The sequence below is a fragment of the Hippocampus bargibanti genome, linkage group LG20, assembly GCF_051943395.1.
Source record: "Hippocampus bargibanti isolate YZ-2025 linkage group LG20, ASM5194339v1, whole genome shotgun sequence".
NCBI lineage: Eukaryota > Metazoa > Chordata > Actinopteri > Syngnathiformes > Syngnathidae > Hippocampus > Hippocampus bargibanti.
In genome coordinates, this window is record NC_142753.1 from 11,248,558 (window position 1) to 11,266,337 (window position 17,780).

The following is a 17,780-nucleotide window of genomic DNA, read 5'->3' on the forward strand; positions in this document are numbered from 1 at the left end:
TATTGTAACGTGTAATTGCAGCAGGTATTGTAACGTGTAACAAGAAATATGACAACTAAGTAGTGTAACGGGTACTTGTAACGGGTAATGTAACAGGTAATTGTAACAAGAAAATAACATGTAATTGTAACAAATGTAACAAGTAACTGTAACAAGTACCTGTAACAAATATTGTTACATGTAATTGCAGCAGGTATTGTCACGTGTAACAAGAAATATGACAACTAAGTAGTGTAACGGGTAATGTAACAGGTAATTGTAACAAGAAAATAACATGTAATTGTAACAAATGTAACAAGTACCTGTAACAAATATTGTAACGTGTAATTGCAGCAGGTATTGTAACGTGTAACAAGAAATATGACAACTAAGTAGTGTAACGGGTCGTGTAACGGGTACTTGTAACGGGTAATGTAACAGGTAATTGTAACAAGAAAATAACATGTAATTGTAACAAATGTAACATGTAATTGCAGCAGGTATATGACAACTAAGTAGTGTAACGGGTAATTTACCAAGTATCATGACAAATGACCCTAGTCATTTCCAACTTGGAACACACTTGACCAGAAGGCAAACCATCGGAAAAAAGAGGCAATTGATAAGTTGCGTCAAGGGCCAGAGAATGGCTGTTCGACCCACTTTCAACATTGCCGCCTCGGGGCGGACTTTTTACTTCATTTTTTTTTTTTTTTTTAATACCGTCGTTGTGTCGTTTGATGTCTATCAGGCAGGAAATGAGAAAATCGGCCATCTTGTCTGATGCCTTTTGCTCTCTTTTTATTGCGAGTTCTCTTATCAGCCGCACTTCCACTGCCATGTAATTACAAGCTTGGGATACTCACCCCCCCCCCCCCCCCTCTACCACCACTTCCCCTCCCTCGTTTTCAAACGCACAAACACAATCCAAGCCAAGCCCACCTCTCTTTTCACACATACTGTACATGTGCGCCGCTTTTATTGATTCTTTGTGCTTTTATTTCCCCTTTTTTGCACTTCCTGACTGCCTCTCCCACCCCTTCCTCCTACCGCATGATGACTTTTCACTTCTCATTTGCAACACTGAGGAGCCCCCCCCCCCATTTGCACCCTAAGCCTCGGTCGGCCTATGGAAAGCCAGTCAGGTTTTTTGTTGTTTTTGTTTTGTTTCCATCCCAATGGCGGGTTCAAGCTGCGTATTAATTGGCCCTCATGTAGAGAAGAAGGCGGTCGAGTAAGTGTGGGGAGCACGTGTACCGCTCTTGCTTAGAGGTATTTTTTTCATAATACATTTTACAATAATACAATCATAATAATAATAATACAATACATACAAGTGCCTTTCAAAACTCTCAAGGTCACTTTACAGTCACTGGATCAGTTTTTCTGTGGGTGAGCAGCGGCAGCCACGCGTGCCAGCGTTCACTCAACCTGGAAGTAACTCAAATAGATAGAAAGCTAGCTAGTTAATAATAATACATTTTATCTATAAGCACCTTTCAAAATTCTTAAGGTCACTTTAGTCACAGGATAAGTTAGCTAGCTAGCTAGATAATGAAATGTATTATTATTATTAGCTAGTTACTAGCTAGTTACATGGCTTTTCTACCACTTCCTGCTAGCTAGCTAATAATAACAATAATACATTTCATTATCTAGCTATTTTTGTGTATTCTTGGTGGTCTTCGCCTCTCACGAGGTTGTTTGGGGGTTTAATCAGACGAGGGAACAGCTAAAGGCTTGTGACAGGGATTTACTTTGCATTTTTATTCCGTAATTAGGGCCGGCTAAGTCAGCTCTCCGTCCAAGGTTTTTAGTGTCAACGTGTGCGAGTCGACCGCTGCTTGAGTCTACTTGATGTCCAAAGTTTGGTATTTTCGGTCAATGTAATGTTTGGAGTTTAAAGGACAACCGACACCATGTTTTTGTTTCCTAACTGACATCAGAAAAACGTTTGATAGCATCTAAAATACCCAAAACACGCAGGCTGATATTTTTAGTCAAATGCAAAACACCAATAAAATGATTTAAAGTGTCCCAAAACTACTTCAAAACGAACCCGGAAGTGGCGAGTTTCATAAGGTCCCGCCCCCTTGTTCGTGATGCCTTGCTCTAGAATCAAAACAATGGCTTCAGATTGGGAGAAGATGCTTTCTTGTTACTCAGCCAGTTATGAATATGATCCAAATAGTTCTGAAGAGGAAAGCATAAATGTTTGCAATCGATTAAAGGAGTCCTCCCGTATCAATTCGAGCCGTCAATGACAGCAATGTAGCCCCCAGAAAATGCAGAAGATGGCGCCCAAGCTCCGTTGGAAATGGGCTGATTTGTCTGCTGGGAATTTGTGTCAACTAGTATCAAATAGTAGTCTTGGTGCAAAACACAACGATTCACCATCGCGTTATTTATGTGTTTTCCTTCTAATTTCGTCATCAACACAAAGTTTTCAGACCAAACAAAGTACCCAAAATGCATTGTGTGTCACTCTCTTGATCAGGGGCGTTCCTTTAGTGACGTCACGTCAGGAATCGTCACCAACTCAAAAAGAAGACTTCCTGAATATTCAGTGCGAGTCTTAAAACGTAAAAATATAGCTATATGCTGTGGAATCTTTGTCAAATACGCTCAGTAGAAGTCATTTGAAGCCATTTTACAAATTATAGACACAACTTGTCCGGAGACGTCGGTTATCCTTTAAGCTAGCAAGCTAGCTAAAATGGTAGTCCACAAGGAAATCAATGCTATAAATTTGGGAATGGCAGCAACTGAATTAAAAAAAGAAATAAATGTTTCCAAACTTATTTGGTGTCAATAGAGTTTGCCATGCTGTCTTCACAAGGTTTGCACCGCACGTCGCCACAGTTTCAGTTGACCCAACGCAAACAAGCAGGGCATTCCAAAGCGCACACACATTCTTAGTACAGTACACACAAAAGACGATTGTCTCGGGAGACTATGGCAGCAGCCTGGAAGGCATGTACGAGAACGTACAAGAAACGGTCCGCTTCAGGTTTCCAAGACGTCGGTGGAGAAATAGTTCAAGCAGGAATTTGAGAGAGCGAAACAAATGCAAAAGCAGCGAGAAAATCGCATTGAGGAGCTTTTTTGGCGCGCTTTAAAAATATGCAATCCTATTTGAGCCACATGAGGAAATGACAACAAGCCTTGGAATCATATTTGCTGGAAAAAAATTGACATCTTTTTTTAATGGCGTTAGCTAACAGTTATTAAACATGGATAGAGGACAGATCACGTTAAGGCCGTCGGTGTCGCGCAGAAAATTTGTGTGGTCATTTATTATTTTTTCTCTTCCTCAAATTAAATAACAAAACCTGAATGGGGGGGGGGGGGATAACGCGCTGATCAGCCCTCTGCCAATGTGTTTCCCTTCCACAAGGGGTCAGCATTTGCCTTTTGTCCATGTTACAGCTTCAGCTGTTGTTAACGTGTTCTATAAATCAATATGTATGTATTGTATTGTATTTTCTACCGCCGGGCTCAGATAACTCCAGACCCATATAACTTAGGAATTAACCTCCTGAAAGTTTTTTTTTACGCTGCATTGAATGTTTATGTAGTACTAAAACTCAATATTCTGTGCGTCCTGCAATTTTAGTGAAAATAACATGATTAGCTACCGCGCTAGCTTGCTTTCTATCTATTTGAGTTTCTTCCGGGTTGAGTGAATGCTGCAGCGTGTGGCTGCCGCTGCTCACCCACAGAAAAACTTATCCTGTGACTGTAAAGTGATCTAGAGAGTTTTGAAAGGCGCTTATAAATGAAATGTATTATTATGATTATGATTAACAACCTTGGCACTGGAGTAGACACATTTTTGCACATCGTCTGGCAGTGAATGAATAAAAAACAAATTGTTTATTTTTTTTTATGAGATTCTTTTTTGGGGGCGGGGTGGTCTTGTGACCCTAACTGAATTTATTGGGGGCTCACGTGGCTATTTTGCATATTTTATTCTGCAATTTGCATTTTAAAGTGACATGTCTGGATGTGGACCAGGACGTTCTTCCATTTGATTGGGTAGTTAAGTAATGACATCGACTGTTACCGGGCAGGTCATCTTTCTGCTTTCACAGTTGTATCTCTGAATGGAAAAACATTTTTTTTCTTCTTTTCCGTAAAAAAAACCCCACTGTCCACGCTGCTAGCATCCCGTGAGTCTCATTAAGTGCTGCTGATAAAAGGCTGCATTGAGTCCTCGGCGGCAAACACACTTGCGCATAGAATTTTTATTTATTTTTCCTTGAGCTTAATGGTGAATAAAAGCAGTCGAGTGATCTTAGGTGATCTCGACTGTTGCCAAGCCAACAAGTTAGAACCAATTACGGCAGTTTAATGAAACTAATAGCGCACTGATGAGTTCATTCCTCTCATTGTCCTCGTTTAAACCTACAGAGTGTGAATGGAGCATGAAGTCAAAGCGGTCGGAAGAATCATGAAGGGATCCTTGTCAGGTAGCGAGTGGCGGCTTTCAGGCGTATGTTGGGCCTTTTCAAAAGATTTTGTTCTTTTTTTTTTTACTTAACGAAGAGAATTGTCTTTCAAGTCTGCTGTCAGGCAAGGGGGGGGGCGCGAGTGGCTTAGTGCCTTGTCATCGTCTTTGTTGCTCCCCACCCCTACTCCCAAAAAAACGGTGTTTTTGGCCTATATCATCATTCTGTCGTCTTTGTATGAATCATGGCGCTGTGCGAGGATTATCAATTCTGGGGCGGCTTCTCCAACCTACTTTCGCTTAGATGTTGCTGTATTGCAGGATGATTTAGTGTCGTTCGCGAACGAGCCCATTCTTCTAACAACTAAATGGCAGCCGACTGTTTTTGTCCTCTATTCCCCGCCCCCAGTCGTCGGTTAAAGCCACGTGATTGGTCAAGAATGCAGCAGTGAGGGGAGGTTGTTTCAACATTAAACAGACAGGCAGACGACAGAGAGAGTGACAAAATGGATAGAAAACAGTGAAATTTGGACTCGTTTAAACTTTGATAGTTCAAAGGCAGAGTGTAGACTGCAAGGTTAAAATATCCCATCGATCAGGCTCGCACAAGCCATCTGTACACTTGATGCAAAAAGCTATCAACCCAGCTAAACGGAACACAATTGATGAGGAACTAGATAAAATTATCGCAGAGAAAGCACCTCCAAGGGATCATTCCTCAAGATGGCGAAAGAAAGGTTACGTTCCTCATCAAGTGTTTAATGCTGATGAAAGCGGCCACTCCATTCCATCAAGCCATCAACGACCATCACAAAGGTCAATAAAACGACCTTTTTATACAGTACAGCTTATTTCTTTAATTATAATACCATAGCACATTTATTATACATAAAATAAGGTATATTGTGTGTAGTTTTAAGGCTTAGAAAATTAGAAAGTAGAAAATTATGTTTTACCTGGGAACGGATTATTCTCATTTTAATGGTTTCCTATGGGAAATTATTTTTTGGGATACACACTTTTCGCGTGGGAATGAATTAAGTATGTAAGCCAAGGTATCACTGTACATGTGTATATATATACATTACAAATATCAATTCTTATTACTGCTGTTCAACTACTAAATGAGCTGTACATATCAGGACGACATGGCGTCACCGCAGACCAAACACCGTAGCGACCAGTCCATTCTCCCATTTCCACCGATCAGATAGACAGGAAGAGATCTCTATCAGCCGGGATGTGCTGGCTAATGTAGCGTGGAGGCCCCCCCATCCCCCATAGCCATTCAGTTCCCACCCCACCATTCTCACTTCTTGACAATGACTCAACTTTCAGTCTCTGGGGGCTGTTTGCAAATTTCGGAATACGACAGGGACGGTGTTGCTTCAATGGATAGTTAACTCATTCCAAAAATGAGTCCACTTCAGTGCCAGGGTTTTTGCCATTTTTACTCAAATTGCAGGAGCCACAGAAGATTGACTTTTAGGACTATATAAACATTCAATTTAGCGTAAGAAACCTCAGACTACCTTCTTACATCCGAAAAAAAAAAGAGTTAATTCCCAAGTTATATGGGTCTGGAGTTATCTGAGCTCAAAATGGGGGCGGCTTTACAAAATACAAGACAATACATATTGATTTATATAGCGCTTTAACAACAGCTGAAGCTGTAACAAAGCACTAACATGCTGCGCCCTCGTGGAAGGGAAAAATATTGCCAGAGGTCTGACCAGCGCTTTATGTGCCGCGCGAAACCAGAGCTAAAGGCTACACAGGTAGCGCACAAAGCCAAAAAGCGCCGTAATATGAGAATTATTTCTCAGCACTGGGAGGATTTAAGGAGTAAGGGCGGTCTGGCGCTTTTTTTGTGCAATGATTCTCACACGTCTTCAGTTCACAAACCTGCCGGGAAGAGATAGCATTTTTATCTCCTCGGTGAGAAAACGACGTTTCTGTAAATGGACTTTATCCAACCTCGCCGTGTCACCAAAATGGCATGTCGGCTCTTATCGGTGGTGGTGGTGGTGGTGGATGGGAGGGGGGATGCTCGTCACTATTTCTGGGCTAGATGAAAAGGGGGGTGCATGGCGGGGGGGTTAGCTAAGTAGCACTCGGACAATCAATAAACGGGTCGGCCATTGCCTATAAATAACAAACGCTAGTTGGGGGGGGGGGGTATTCGACAGTCCACCTCGGAAAGTTGGGGTGGGAATCCAATTCAGAGAGACGTGCGTCAAACTAAAATGACATGACATTGATCTTAATTCAGTCACTGCTGCACATAGATAGCCATCATAGATAGATAGATAGCCGTCTTAGCTAATTTGTGTATTGCATTTGACTACATACATAAAATAAGGTATATTTTGTGTAGTTTTAAGGCTTAGTAACTTAGAAAATTATGTTTTATGGGGACCTGGGAACGGATTATTCTCATTTTAATGGTTTCCTATGGGAAATTAAGTTTTGAGATACACACTTTTGGCCTTACACACTCTGTCTGTGAACCAATTAAGTTCGTAAGCCATCACTGTAGTTTTGGGACACTAAGTCATTTTATTGGTGTTTTGCATTTGACTAAAATATCAGCCTGCGTGTTTTGGGTATTTTAGATGCTATAAAACTTTTTTTGATGTCAGCTAAGAAACAAAAAAATGGTGTCGGTTGTCCTTTAACATGGCTGTTAACTCTTTCCAAACTGTTTCTATTTGCACATAACCTTTCTTTTTTACTTTACCATGTGGAATAACAGTGGGCAGAAGAGTGGAAGCAATTAAAAATGAACTGATTATTAATTGCCTTGAGGCAATAAATGCGCTCAACAGGGGTAGCAAGAGCGCCCCCTAGGCGGGGCATTCCTGCCTGTTTCCATTTACAGGACTAACTTGAGCCTTCATTTTCAGATCACAACGCTGATCAACCACAAAGAGCGTCCCAGCAAGTCCGAGCGCACCCTGGCGGCCATCCAGCGTGTGGGCCAGGCGGTCAGCGTGGCGGTGGGCCGTTTTGTCGCCGTTGGGGAGGCCATCGCTCTGGAAAACCACGAGCTCAAGGAAGAGATGGGACACGCCTGCTTCGAGGCACGTCGTGCTGGTAAGATTTTTGGGAGGGACAAAAGAGACTTGACCACCAAAGTACAGTGATACCTTGGCTTACGAACTTAATTGGTTCCCGGACAGAGTGTGTATCCCAAAAATTAATTTTCCATAGGAAACCATTAAAATGAGAACAATCCGTTCCCAGGTCCCCATAATGTTCTACTTTCTAATTTTCTGAGCCTTAAAACTACACAAAGTATACCTTATTTTATGTATAATGAATGTGCTATGGTATTATCATTAAAGAAATAAACTGTACTGTTTAATAAAGTCGTTTTATTTACCTTTGTGATGGTCGTTGATGGCTTGATGGAATGGAGTGGCCGGTTTCATCAGCATTAAACACTTGATGAGGAACGTAACCTTCTTCTTTCACCATCCTGAGGAATGATCCCTTATAGGTGCTTTCTCTGCGATAATTTTACCTAGTTCTTCATCAATTGTGTTCTGTTTAGCTGGGTTGATAGCTTTTTGCATCAAGTGTACAGATGGCTTGTTTGTGGAGCCTGATTGATGGGATATTTTAACCTTGCAGTCTACACTTTGCCTTTGAACTATCAACGTTGAAACTCTCTCACTGTCGTCTGCCTGTCTCTTTAATGTTTAAACCACCTCCCCTCACTGCTGCGTTCTTGACCAATCACGTGGCTTTAACTGAAGACTGGGGGCAGGGAATAGAGGACCAAAACAAGCCGTCTGCCATTTTCTTTTTTCGCGAATGACACATCACTCATTGTGGAAGCTCCGTGTGTATCCCAAAAAATAGTTCATGTGCCAAGGTAAAATTTTCATAAATTTAACGTTTGTAAGCCAAGGGGTTCGTAAACCGAGGTATCACCGTATTCGGAAACAACTCCTCCATTATACCTTCTCTGTTCCGCAGGGGACGCCATAGCTAAGCTGACCGACGTGGGCCCGACGTGCGGTCTCCCTTCGCCTTCGGTGACCGTGTTCAGCGATCGTACGGGCATGGTGAAGGCCGCCCGTTTGCTTCTGTCGTCCGTCACCAAAGTTTTAGTATTGGCTGACCGCATCGTCATCAAACAGATCGTGGCGTCGCGCAATAAGGTTGAAAGCCGACACCCCTTCTCAAACAAAACACACAAGATCGTGTTTGTAAAACAACCACGTCGATTTTCCAAACTTACTGACTGACTTACTGGTGTTCCACAAAGCTCAATTTCGGGGCCCCTGCTGTTTTCATTCCATTTCTCCCTTGGGTTCCATTTTACTTGACTGGCTCCGTCCACGTTTTAAAGTTCATTTTATTGCTACTGCCCAAACAAACCTGACCCTGGTGCCCCAAGTCAGCGGGCCAGACACTGCTGGTGGACGTTCAGAAGGATTCAAGGTTTTCAGTTTCCACTCACTCTCTTGGGAATGCGGTCTTGCAAACAAGCAGTGTTGCAACACACGTAGACAGACAATCCAACAATCTGAACAGAAGGCAATTGTTTCTCTCTTGCGCCAGGTCCTGGTGACACTGGACCATCTGGAACGTGTGAGCACCTTTCAAGAGTTTGTGCAGATCTTCAGCCAGTTTGGCAACGAGATGGTGGATTTTGCTCACCTCACCGGCGACAGACAGAACGTGAGTCCAAAGTACAGTGATACCTCGGTTTACGAACATTTCGGTTTACGGACGTTAAATATATGAACATTTTACCTTGGCGTACGAACTATTTTTCGGGATACACACGGAGCTGCCACAATGAGTGATGTGTCGTTTGCGAACTCCTAACAAGAAAATGGCAGCCGACTCATTTTTGTCCTCTATTCCCCGCCCCCAGTCTTTGATTAAACATCACTTTTAAACACTCCTCTTTCGGGGGAAAACACTGCTGCAGTGAGGGACTCAGTCGGACGCATATTTTTGGGTCACCCTCCCCCAATGCTTCTATTTGCTCCTCATATCACCTCAACAATGTTGCGTGTGTGTCCCAGGACTTGAAAGACGAGAAGAAGAAAGCCCGAATGGCCGCCGCTCGGGCCGTGCTGGAAAAATGCACCATGATGCTCCTGACGGCCTCTAAGGTGAAAAAAAAAAAAAAGCTAAAAATGCTTGTCTTGACTTTATTAACGCCATCCGGATTTACGTCATCGACGGATTTTCTTTCGCCGGCCGCAGACTTGCCTTCGGCATCCGGACTGCGAGTCGGCGTGCATCAACAAGGACGCCGTCTTCCAGCGCATGCGCTGCGCACTGGAACAAGTGGTGGATATTGTGACGGAGGCTCGCGGTTACGCTGACAGCACTGTGCCCGCTAGCGTCTACAACGCCATCAAGGACTACAGAGTTAATACCAAAAACAAAAAACAGTGATACCTCGGTTTACGAACGTTAAATTTATGAAAATTTTACCTTGGCGTACGAACTATTTTTCGGGATACACACGGAGCTGCCACAAGGAGCGATGTGTCGTTTGCGAACGAGCCCGTTCTCCTAACAAGAAAATGGCAAACGGCTTGTTTTGGTCCTCTATTCCCCGCCCCCAGTCTTTGGTTAAAGCCACGTGATTGGTCAAGAACGCAGCAGTGAGGGGGAGGCGGTTTAAACATTAAAGAGACAGACAGACGACAGAGTGACAAAATGGATAGAAAACAGTGAAATTTAGACTTGTTTCAACTTTGATAGATCATAGGCAGAGTGTAGACTGCAAGGTTAAAATTCCCATCAATCAGGCTCCACAAATAACCCGCACAAGCCATCTGTACACTTGATGTTTAATGCTGATGAAACCGGCCACTCCATTCCATCGACCATAACAAAGGCAAATAAAACTACTTTATTATGCAGTAAAGTTTATTTCTTTAATTATAATACCATAGCACATTTATGATACATAAAATGAGGTATATTTTGTGTACAGTAGTTGTAAGTCTTAGAAAATTAGAAAGTAGAAAAATATGTTTTATGGGGACCTGGGAACGGATTATTCTCATTTTAATGGTTTCCTATGGAAAATTAATTTTTGGGATACACACTTTGTCTTACTCTATCTGGGAACCAATTAAGTTAGTAAGCCAAGGTATCACTGTAATACAATAAATACAGTCCGACATATTATACATGTTATAAAGTCAAGAAACAATATTTTGTGAAGTCGTATCAAAATGCTGTCGACACACCAAACCACTGAATACACAAAATTCTTTTCAAGTTTTGACGGTGACTGACATGTTGGGCTCTTTTCAGACGAGCGTGGAGTGCCTTCGCGACAACCTGTACGCCTCGTTGCCGGATGGCGTCGGCCACCAGATGGAAGTGCTGGTGGAGCGCACCGAGGACTTCACAGACTCGCCGTACACTGGACACCAGCAGCGCCAAGCCATCCTGGGCATGTGCCAGCTGGCCCGGCAGGATGCACAACAGCTGCTGCACACCTGGAACCAGGCTGTACGCACTCTCAACGTTCGATGGAGTTGATAAGATGAATCTATTTTTGCTGTTGAATTGAAATTTTAAGCCAAAGGACAACCGACACCTTTTTTTTTGTTTCCTAACTGACATCAGAAAAACGTTTTAGAGCATCTAAAATACCCAAAACGCGCAGGATGATACTTTTAGTCAAATGCAAAACACCAATAAAAGTAAGTTAGTGTCCCAAAACTACTTCAAAATGACCTCAGAAAGTTTCAGAAGGTCCCGCCCCCTTGTTCGTGATGTCACGCCAGGTCGTCTTCACCTTGCTCTAGAATCAAAACAATGGCTTCAGATTGGGAGAAGATGCTTTCTTGTTACTCATCCAGTTATGAATATGATTCAAATAGTTCCGAAGAGGAAAGCGTAAATGTTTGCAATCGATTAAAGGAGTCCTCCTGTATCAATTCGAGCCGTCAGGACTCCAATGTAGCGTCCCAGAAAATGCACAAAATGGCGCCCAAGCTCTGTTTGAAATGAGCTGATTTGTCTGCTGGGAATTTGTGTCCACTAGTATCAAATAGTAGTCTTGGTGCAACACACAATGATTCACCATTGCGTTATTTATGTGTTTTCCTTCTAATTTCGCCATCAACACGAAGTTTTCAGACCAAACAAAGTACCCAAAATGCATTGTGTGTCGCTTTCTCGGTCAGGGGTGTTCCCTCCGTGACGTCACCAACTCGAAAACAAGACTTCCTGAATATTCAGCATGAGTCTTAAAAGGTAAAATCTAGCTAAATGCCGTGGAATCTTTGTAAAATACGCTCAGAAGTCATTTGAAGTGATTTTACAAATTATGGACACAACTTGTTCGGAGGCGTCGGTTGTCCTTTAAGGTACCTCTGTACTTCCAATTTATGCATGTGGAGGTCATTGTGTAAAAGGTCTTCCGTCTTGGTTTATTCCGCAGCAACAATCAGTCCAGGTTAAGGAAACCACGGAAGAGTTGGAGGTGGCCATTGCCAAGTCGTGCCAGAGTGTCAACGAACTCAGACGTGAGGTGAGCGGCGATGCTCATTTATGGAGTGAAGGGCTTTTTCAATTTAAATCATCTTTAAATGCTGTTCATGTAAACGATCGTTAAGAGAACTAAACTACATTAAACAAATACCTGTAATATAGTAAACAATTAAATAAATAAAAATAATAAACATAATAATTCAAAAAAACAAACACATACAATGTATTTTTGATTATTTTCTATGTATGTCATACATAGAGAATTAAATGACTTGTTCATCACTGAGGATAAAGAATATATGCCCTGTTTAACGTGCACAATTTGTCATTTTCTGACTTTGGCTTCTCCCAGCTGCACAAGGTGGCGGTGGGTCGGGCCTCGGAACTGCTGAGGGTCCACGCCGAGGACTCCCCCCTGTACGCGCTGAAGAGCGCCGCCGCCGAGGGCAACCTGGAGGCGCTGGCGCAATATTCCCGAGACCTGACTGAGCAGAAGGAACAACTGGTGGAAGTACGACCATCGTAGGACGGCAAATAAAGTTCCTCCGAAGCACTTCCTGTTTGTTCTGCTCACCCACAGAACTGCCGCCTCCTGTGTCACGTATCCGGGACGGCACCCCTGGAGATCACCTGCGTCCACGCCGAAGAAACCTTCCACGTGATTGGCCCGCAGGTTCGCACCCCTCAAATGACGTATTTGCTGTGAGGGATATTGTCCACGGATTAATAGGAGAATAAAAATTAATATCCATTTGCTAGCTAGCTAGCTATTAGCTGTCTAGCTGACTGTAAATTGGCTAGCTTTGGCTATCTTTATTTGCTATCCATTAGCTTGCTAGCTATTAGCTGTCTAGCTGACTTTAGGCTGGCTAGCTGTTGGCTGTTTGGCTATTTATTCACTGTCCAATAGCTATCTAGCTTTCTATCTATTTGAGTTACTTCCGGGATGAGTGAATGCTGGCGCGTGTGGCTGCCGCTGCTCACCCACAGAAAAAACTTTCCCTGTGACTTTAAAGTGACCTTGAGAGTTTTGAAAGGCGCTTATCAATTATTATTATTAAGCTGTCCCTCTGACATGATATTCCCACGTGGCTTTTCCAGATCATTTCGGCGGCGCAGACGTTGGCCCTTCACCCGTCCAGCAAGATCGCCAAGGAGAACCTGGAGGTGTTCTGCGAAGCCTGGGAGTCCCAGATGGGTGACGTGGCGCTGCTGCTGCGCGAAATCGACGACGTCTTGGAGGGCAAACGAGGTGCGCGGCATTCCCATGAAAATGAGGAAGCTACAATAATCATAATATTATCATACATTTCATTTAAAAGTGCTTTTCAAAACTCTCAATGTCACTTTACAGTCACGGGATACGTTTTCGTCTGTGGGTGAGCAGCGGCAGCCTCACACGCCAGCGTTCACTCAACCCGGAATAACTCAAATAGATAGAAAGCTAGCTAATATAGAGCTAATAGCCACCTAGCTATATAGATAGCTAATAGATAGGCAGCCAGCTAGATAGCTAATAGGTAGCAATTAGGTAGCTACCTAGTTAGCCAGATAGCTAATTAGCCAAATAGCTAGCCAGATATGATAAAAACCCTGGCACTGGAGTTGGCACATTTTTGTACGTCCAGCACTGAATGAGTTAATTAATTAATTGATTTTAGAGCATACCATGAGTGATTGCACCGTTTTTGTGTTTACAGGAGACAAAAGGACGTATTTTTCACTTCCCAGATCTGGAGTGAGTCGAACGCCGCCCACCAGATCCAATATAATCATATAATAATAATAATATTAATACTGCTGATACTACTGGTACGACTGATACTGATACTAACGTATGATGTATTTTGTTACTTGCAGAAGCACTCTGCTAATATAAAGCCCGTGAAGTTGGACCCCGAGGTAAGGCCGTCCGTCTGTGAAAGGATGAGGGTGATTTATAGTTTATGAAAATTTGGGGTAGTCAAAGTTATGGATTCCCTTATTCCTTAATTCATTTCTCAAGCCCGAACGAATAAGAAGCGCTGGCGGCTTTGTTCTCGGTGTCCAGGAGCAGAGCAGCATGGCCAAAGTGGGCTTGGAGCTACGTCTGTTGTCGTCGGACGTCGACGCCCACCTGGAAAAGTGGGAGGAGCAAGAGCAGCAGGTGGTCCGCCACAGCCAGAGCGTGGCTAGCATGGCTTACAACATGTACCTTTTTACCAGGTGCGCATAAAAAAAACGTATGGTTGTCCTTGTTCATATATATATATTTTTTTTTTTTGGTTCAATTTTATTGTTTCTGTGCTTTGTTAGGGGCGAGGGACTGCTCAAGACCACGCTGGATCTTTTCCATCAAGCTGAGGTAGTTCTTCTTGTACCTGAAAATTGAGTGATGGAGGGAAGTGGCAAACATCATCTAGAAAAGTATATCGGCTTCAAGCTTACAATGCAAAACGGCATTGTCGTTTTGAAGCAATGGATTATATGAACACCAGCAGTGTACCGAGATGCAGAAAATGAAGTGATATTCACAGGCATATATTCTTTATCTTCTGCGTAGAACGAATGATGCTGCTTTTTATTGAGCGTGTGGCTGCCGCTGCTCACCCGCAGAAAAATCCTGTGACTCTAAAGTGTCCTTGACAGTTTTGAGCGGCGCTTATAAATGTAATGTATTATTATTATTATTATATACAGTATATTAGTTTTGTTGTCTTTTTTTTAGATTTTTTTGGGTTGTTTTATTTACCAGATCATTTATTTATGAAAAAAAAATGGGGTGAGTTGTGGAAGGATTGCGATCAATTTCAATGCAGAAAGAAAATTGGGAAATGATAGTTTTTTTTCCATATCGTCACAACATATTGTTGGGTGTTTGTTCTTGTCCTTCTCGTCCTCCCCTTCTGTGTCATTACTTCGGGGATTGATTCAGGCCGAGATGAGGCACGCTCCTCCCCGCTTTACCAAAATCACTTTCTTTCTTTCCTGTTTATTTTCAATATTCTTGTCTTCTCCAGCTTCTGTCGGAAGAAGGACTCCAGCTGTGCTCGTCCCTGCACGCTTTCTGCACGCAGGTACTTAAAAAAAAAAAAACAGCGTACACACTCTCATCAGATCACGCCGTTTTACTAAATCTCTTTTTAGCTGCTTGGTGAAGATAAGTTGGCGCTGACGTCCGAGGTGGAGAAGCTGGCCATCTTGTGTCAACAACTACAAGCGGGTGCCAGGACCCCCGTACATGGTAAAGGTGCCACCTTCCAGAAGGTACAATATAGCTATATGATCCACCTTGGATTTCATACTAAATAAAAATAGACATCTTGTTCTTTTTTTTTTTTTTGTAATTTTCATAAAATGCGCAATATAAGAAAGCCAAATATCCTTACCCTTTGTTGAGTTGTTCATTTTATTGACATCATCTCATGATAAATATGCACCAAAAAAACACTGAGTTGTTCTGAAGACCTCTTATCTTGTTTCATCAGGTGGACTCATCAATTCAGACAACCAGGAGCATGTTGGCCCTTCTCCTCCATATCCTTCCATCGTGTTACAAGCTCAACGCAAAGGTGAGACATATTTATTCACAAATATTTAAAAAAATATGCATAGAAAGGTAAGTTTATTCTGTCATTGATGATGCTAGGTGCACACAGTTAACTAGTACAGTTTAGCCTACTACTGGGAAGTCATTTCATTCTACAATGGGAGTCTTGTTGTACATTTTCTATTTCTTGTTTAACTTTTTGCGTATTCACGTATTTATTTATTTATTTATTTTTATACTACATAATTTTCTCGATCGCGATTTATATTCGCGTCGCAATAAGCGCGACCCACGAGGAAGAAAAAAAAAAGAGAACCAGTACTAGTGGAGAACGTGGGGATAGTGACCCCAAGTGGACAAAAACGAAATTGCACGTGTATAAGTGAATTGTGTGCGCTACATACGGGCTTCCGTATGGCTTCCGGGTTCCGCCGATCGGAACTTCCGTTGTCATGAATCGATCGTTATTTTAATGCTTTAATTTTTATTCTGGGTGAGGGAATTTATTTTTAACAGATGTACTTAGTTTGAAAATATAAAAAATAATAAAATAGATGTTAGCTTCTTGGTGGATTTTATCTAGTATTATTTGTTGCCTTTGATATATATATATAAAAATAATAAAATCAATGTTAGTTTCTTGGTGGATTTTTTTGTCACGGGAAATCAATTGCAACATTTATTTTACACAGTTGCTCTTCCAATGAGTATACTAGTAGAAATACTCAAACGGCTTTCCATATCTTCATCGCAGTACAAGTCTGAGCGGAGCAGTTTGGGCTCACCGCAGGACTGGCGCCCGGAAACCGCCACGCCTGTCCAAGATGGTGACGCTGTGTTCCACAACAGCACCAACAAGAATGGCAACCGCCATGACGACTTTGTCGTCAAACCTTTTGAGCAGCACATGGCGGGCCTCAACCTGCTGGAGAGCAAGTAATACGCACTTGGTGATGTCATGTCGCCCCTGCTTGTTTGGTGTTGTACACACTGGGGATGGAATTCTTCACACTTGTGTTCAAAATATTATTTGTGAGATTTCAAATATACACTCATACCTTGGCTTACAAACTTAATTGGTTCCCAGACAGTGTGTAAGGCGAAAAGTGTGTATCCCAAAAATTAATTCCCCATAGGAAACCATTAAAATGAGAATAAACCGTTCCCAGGTCCCCATAATTTTCTACTTTCTAATTTAGTTTGTATGCCAAGGTAAAATTTTCATAAATTTAACGTTCGTAAACCGAAAAGTTCGTAAGCCAAGGGGTTCGTAAACCGAGGTATCACTGTATATACCAAAATAAAATCGACATTTTAACTCACTAACTCACAAGAGGTCAAAAGTGTGCACACCCTTTTAGAAATTATGTGAATGTGTTTGTCATTCTTAACGCAAACACATGACGGTGTGCTCACTTGTGCAACAACATTGTCTCTCAGCCCCTTCCAAAAATGTGTTTTCAGGTGAGTTGCACAGGTTCAGAATGATTGAAAGGGCTTTAAAAAGTTTTATCTCTGTCTTTTTTGTTTTGAACGCAAAACTTAGCACTATTTATCTCCACTCAAAATGTCGCTGCATACCAGCTACGTGATTGTCTTGATGTGTGTCCGTTTTTGCGCTGCTCTGTTACACACTGTGCCATTTAAAGGACAACCGACACCATTTTTTTGTTTCCTAACTGACATCAGAAAAACATTTTATAGCAGCTAAAATACCCAAAACACGCAGGATGATATTTTTAGTCAAATTCAAAACACCAATAAAAATGACTTAGTGCGCTAAAACTGCAAAAAATTGAGCTGCGAATTGGGCATTTTCAGAAGGTCCCGCCCACTTGTTCGTGACGTCACGCCAAGACGTCTTGCCTTGCTGGAGAATCAAAACAATGGCTTCATATTCGGAGAAGATGCTTTCTTTCTCGAAAACAAGACTTCCTGAATATTCAGTGCAAGTCTTAAAAGGTAAAATATAGCTATATGCGGTGGAATATTTGTAAAATACGCTAAGTAGAAATGATTTTACAAACTATGGACACAACTTGTCCGCAGGCGCCGGTTGTCCTTTAAAGAACAAAACAAAACAAAAATCTGTTAATTGCCAAATGCTATCCTAACGAGTGATTTGTTAGCGTTACGCGCGATGCTAATGTTGGATGACTGATGGTACGTGGAATGATTTTTGTGGCGAGATGCTTTTTGTCGTTTGTCTCAGAATGTGAGCAGCTAAGGATGCCAAGTTGTGTCATGACACGCGTGAAGAAATTATCGCTCTAGTTTTGGATATAGTATGGAAAAAAATGATGACATGATGCGAAAAAAATAAACAATATTTTTTAT

The 17,780-nt window shown here is 42.1% G+C and overlaps 1 protein-coding gene across 1 annotated transcript in view; it reads left to right on the forward strand.

The window, feature by feature from the left end:
- ctnnal1 (catenin alpha like 1) overlaps positions 1 to 17,776 on the forward strand; it is a 20,114-nt gene extending 2,338 nt beyond the window's left edge. Inside the window, exons 2-19 of the mRNA XM_089023638.1 lie at positions 7,336 to 7,525; positions 8,414 to 8,598; positions 9,002 to 9,121; positions 9,475 to 9,564; positions 9,659 to 9,826; positions 10,727 to 10,927; positions 11,865 to 11,954; positions 12,267 to 12,425; positions 12,495 to 12,587; positions 13,016 to 13,166; positions 13,615 to 13,652; positions 13,775 to 13,816; positions 13,965 to 14,119; positions 14,210 to 14,258; positions 14,914 to 14,970; positions 15,041 to 15,160; positions 15,382 to 15,465; positions 16,198 to 17,776. Coding sequence (XP_088879764.1) covers positions 7,336 to 7,525; positions 8,414 to 8,598; positions 9,002 to 9,121; positions 9,475 to 9,564; positions 9,659 to 9,826; positions 10,727 to 10,927; positions 11,865 to 11,954; positions 12,267 to 12,425; positions 12,495 to 12,587; positions 13,016 to 13,166; positions 13,615 to 13,652; positions 13,775 to 13,816; positions 13,965 to 14,119; positions 14,210 to 14,258; positions 14,914 to 14,970; positions 15,041 to 15,160; positions 15,382 to 15,465; positions 16,198 to 16,383 — 2,178 coding nt within the window. The 3' untranslated portion in view covers positions 16,384 to 17,776. The remainder of the gene's footprint in view (positions 1 to 7,335; positions 7,526 to 8,413; positions 8,599 to 9,001; positions 9,122 to 9,474; positions 9,565 to 9,658; positions 9,827 to 10,726; positions 10,928 to 11,864; positions 11,955 to 12,266; positions 12,426 to 12,494; positions 12,588 to 13,015; positions 13,167 to 13,614; positions 13,653 to 13,774; positions 13,817 to 13,964; positions 14,120 to 14,209; positions 14,259 to 14,913; positions 14,971 to 15,040; positions 15,161 to 15,381; positions 15,466 to 16,197) is intronic.
- The last annotated feature ends 4 nt before the right edge of the window (positions 17,777 to 17,780 follow it).